This window comes from Carlito syrichta, unplaced genomic scaffold (assembly GCF_000164805.1).
Source record: "Carlito syrichta isolate Samal-C Ts95f unplaced genomic scaffold, Tarsius_syrichta-2.0.1 Scaffold305238, whole genome shotgun sequence".
NCBI lineage: Eukaryota > Metazoa > Chordata > Mammalia > Primates > Tarsiidae > Carlito > Carlito syrichta.
The window spans coordinates 170,433-173,438 of record NW_007249334.1 but is presented as its reverse complement, the minus strand read 5'-3'; the positions used below and the strand labels follow the sequence as shown (position 1 = coordinate 173,438).

Sequence of the window (3,006 nt, the reverse complement as noted above, 5' to 3'; positions counted from 1 at the left end):
GCTCGCCTCCGGGGTGATGGGTTGGGTGGGTGGGGGGCCGGGCCAGGCCACCTCTGGGCCACGTGTCCTCCCTGCCTGGGGGCCTGGAGCCGCGGGGCCATCTAGTGGCCACTCCTCAGAACTGCACCCCACCCCTACTGCTTTGGTCACTGTCCTGCTCAAGCCTGCAGTGGCTGCCTAGTGCCCCGATCACATCCAGCCGGCACTGCCAACCTTGGGCTGCCACCATCTGTCACGGAAGCCTCATCTGCCCCTGTCCCCGGGGTTGTCACATCGCTTTAGTGCTGTCCGGTTCTGGGCCTCACGCGGGGACATGGTCCCTTCCCACCCTTTGACCTGGTGGCTTCTGGGCTCCCGGCAGGGGTACCTGGCTGCGTTGTCCTCAGCGCCGGGGTCTGCCCACCCTGGGCCCCAATGAGGGGAGGGAGGCAGGACCGGGGCTCGAAAACGCACCCTGGTCTCATCCCGGGACTCACACAGCCCGTCGCAGGATTTCCGAGCCACAGCTGAAGGCAGGCAGCCTGGGGTGGGTGGGCGGTCCAGAGGCCCCTCCGGGACCAGGTTGCGTTGGCCCAAGAGAGGTTCCGTCCCGCGCCCTGTGGTCGCCAGCAGTTCCAGTAACCACGTTACCGGGCCGGTTTTGCAGACATTTGTCTTGGCCGGCACTGTTCTAGCACTTTCCATGCAGGATCCCACATACCCCCTCACAAGCCCCTTTTGTAAGGGCCGCCAGTTCATCCCCCCCCGTTTTATCAGTGAGAAACTGAGGCTTAGGGAGCTGAGTCAGTGACCCCCCAGGCCAGGCCGGCTCCAGAGGCCTTGTGGTCCACCACGGCGGCCTCTCCCGGGCCTGGGCGTGGCGGCCTGCGGGGGAGGCCCAGAGAGGGGAAGCGATGAGGCCGGGCCACACAGCAGGCGGGTCCTGGCCGTGCCAGCCTCTTCTGGGCAGGCCAGCGGATGGGCCTTTCCCGGCTTCCGTGCCAGGGCCCCCATGCCTTCCGGCCGGACGTGCACACAGCCTCCCTGAGTTCAGGTCCCATCTTCCAGGCGTGTCCCCTCCACACGGGCCTCCCACCCCCGTGTCCGTCCCTTCCAAGGGGACCTCCTTGACTCTCTGGGTGTCATGCCCTGTGTGTCCTCTTCCTGCGGGCCTCCGGGCTCTGGGTCCCGCCCTGCACGTCCGTCCCTTTCCCGAGGGCCCCGACGCCGCGTCCCAGCCCCTGTGGCCTCCCCCGCAGGCCTTACATCACCCGGGCCGGGGCGCCCCCCACCACGCCCTGCAGCACGGACGTGTGCGACAGCGACTACAGCGCCAGCCGCTGGAAGGCCAGCAAGTACTACCTGGATCTGAACTCGGACTCAGACCCGTACGCGCCGCCGCCCACGCCACACAGCCAGTACCTGTCGGCCGAGGACAGCTGCCCACCCTCGCCGGCCACCGAGCGGAGCTACTTCCACCTGTTCCCTCCCCCGCCCTCCCCCTGCACCGACTCGTCCTGACCTCGGCCGCGCCGGCCTCTGCGCCCTGTACATAGTTCTAAATACGAGCAAAGAAAACATATATTTTATGATTCTAAAAGAGTAAGTATAACGGGAGGCCGAAGGCTTGAGAAATGCGAACCGTGACGGGCGGGCGGGCTGGGGACTTTGTACAGCGGAGAAGTATTTATAAACCGACTTTTTTAAAAACATCAATCCGTTCTCTCGTGCCCCGTGCGCGTCTGAGTCGCGTGTCCTCGCGGAGGGGACCCCGGTCCCGGGGCCAGTGAAGAGTCGCACGCGTGTCTCACCCGTGGCCGTCCGCCGGGGAAGGGCTGAGCCCCCGGGCCGGCGCCCCATCCATCCTAGGGCTGGCGTAGGGGACGTGTGGCCGGGAAGGGCCCACACTTGGTCTCGTGTCTGCTGCTGCCTTTTCCAGCCTTAATAATTTCTGACCGGACGCAGGACAAGAATGAGACTGTGTGGTAGGTTGCCCCGGCCGGTCTTGAACTCCTGGCTTCCAGCGGTCCTCCCACCTTGGCCTCCCAAAGTGCTGGGATTACAGGTGTGAACCACCATGCTTGGCCTGTTTTTGCTTTGTGTGTGTGTTGGAATCGCACTCTGTTGCCCAGGCTGGAGTACAGGGGCACGCTCACGGCCACCCCAGCCTCAACCTGCTGGACTCCGGCGATCCTTCCGCCTCAGCCTTCCAAGTAGCTGGAACTACAGGCCCGCACCACCACACCCAGCTAATTTTTTGACTTATTGTAGAGACGAGGTCTTACCAAGTTGCCCAGGCGGATTTCGAACCCTTGGGCTCAGGCAGTCCTCTCACCTCGGCCTCCCAAAGCACTGGGATGACAGGCTGAGCCACCGAGCCCAGCCTATATTTTGATTCTTAAGTGCGGCCGCACCCAGCAGCCAGCACGGTGGCGGTTCTTCCCCAGCCTCTCCACGTGCTGCCTGGGGTCCGGCCGGATACTGTCACACCCACCTGGCCTTCAGGACGTGGGCGAACAGCACGGCTGCCTCAGCACACAAGACCCCATCCCTCTGTGTCTCCTTCCACAGATGAGGGATCCCTCCCCACCCGCGGGGCAGGACCAGCGGTCTCTGTCTCCCTCGCCACCCCGGGGGTGGCATGCAGCAGGACTGGGCTTTGCCCACCGACCGCCCTGTGAGGACCGAGGGCTCCCTCCCTGCTGGTGCAAGCCCAGCCCGGTGCCCCCTCACTGGTACCCAAGAGATCAGACGCTGGCCAGCACCAGCCCAGGAATATCTCAGAGTCTGGGCACGTAACTCACACGGCCCAGTGTGACATGAAGATGCCGCCACTTTCTCAAAAATTATTATTATCATTTTTTGAGTCGGAGTCTCACTCCATCGCCCAGACTGGAGTGCAGCGGCCGCTCCCGGCCACCGCAGCCTCGACCCACTGGGCTCCAGCGATCCTTCCGCCTCAGCCTTCCAAGGAGCTGGAGCTATAGGCACGTGCCACCATGCCCGGATAATTTTTGATTTATTATA

The 3,006-nt window shown here is 63.9% G+C and overlaps 1 protein-coding gene across 1 annotated transcript in view; it reads left to right on the top strand.

The window, feature by feature from the left end:
* LRP5 (LDL receptor related protein 5) overlaps positions 1–1,688 on the top strand; it is a 98,001-nt gene extending 96,313 nt beyond the window's left edge. Inside the window, exon 22 of the mRNA XM_008061395.1 lies at positions 1,239–1,688. Coding sequence (XP_008059586.1) covers positions 1,239–1,500 — 262 coding nt within the window. The 3' untranslated portion in view covers positions 1,501–1,688. The remainder of the gene's footprint in view (positions 1–1,238) is intronic.
* Positions 1,689–3,006: the final 1,318 nt, after the last annotated feature.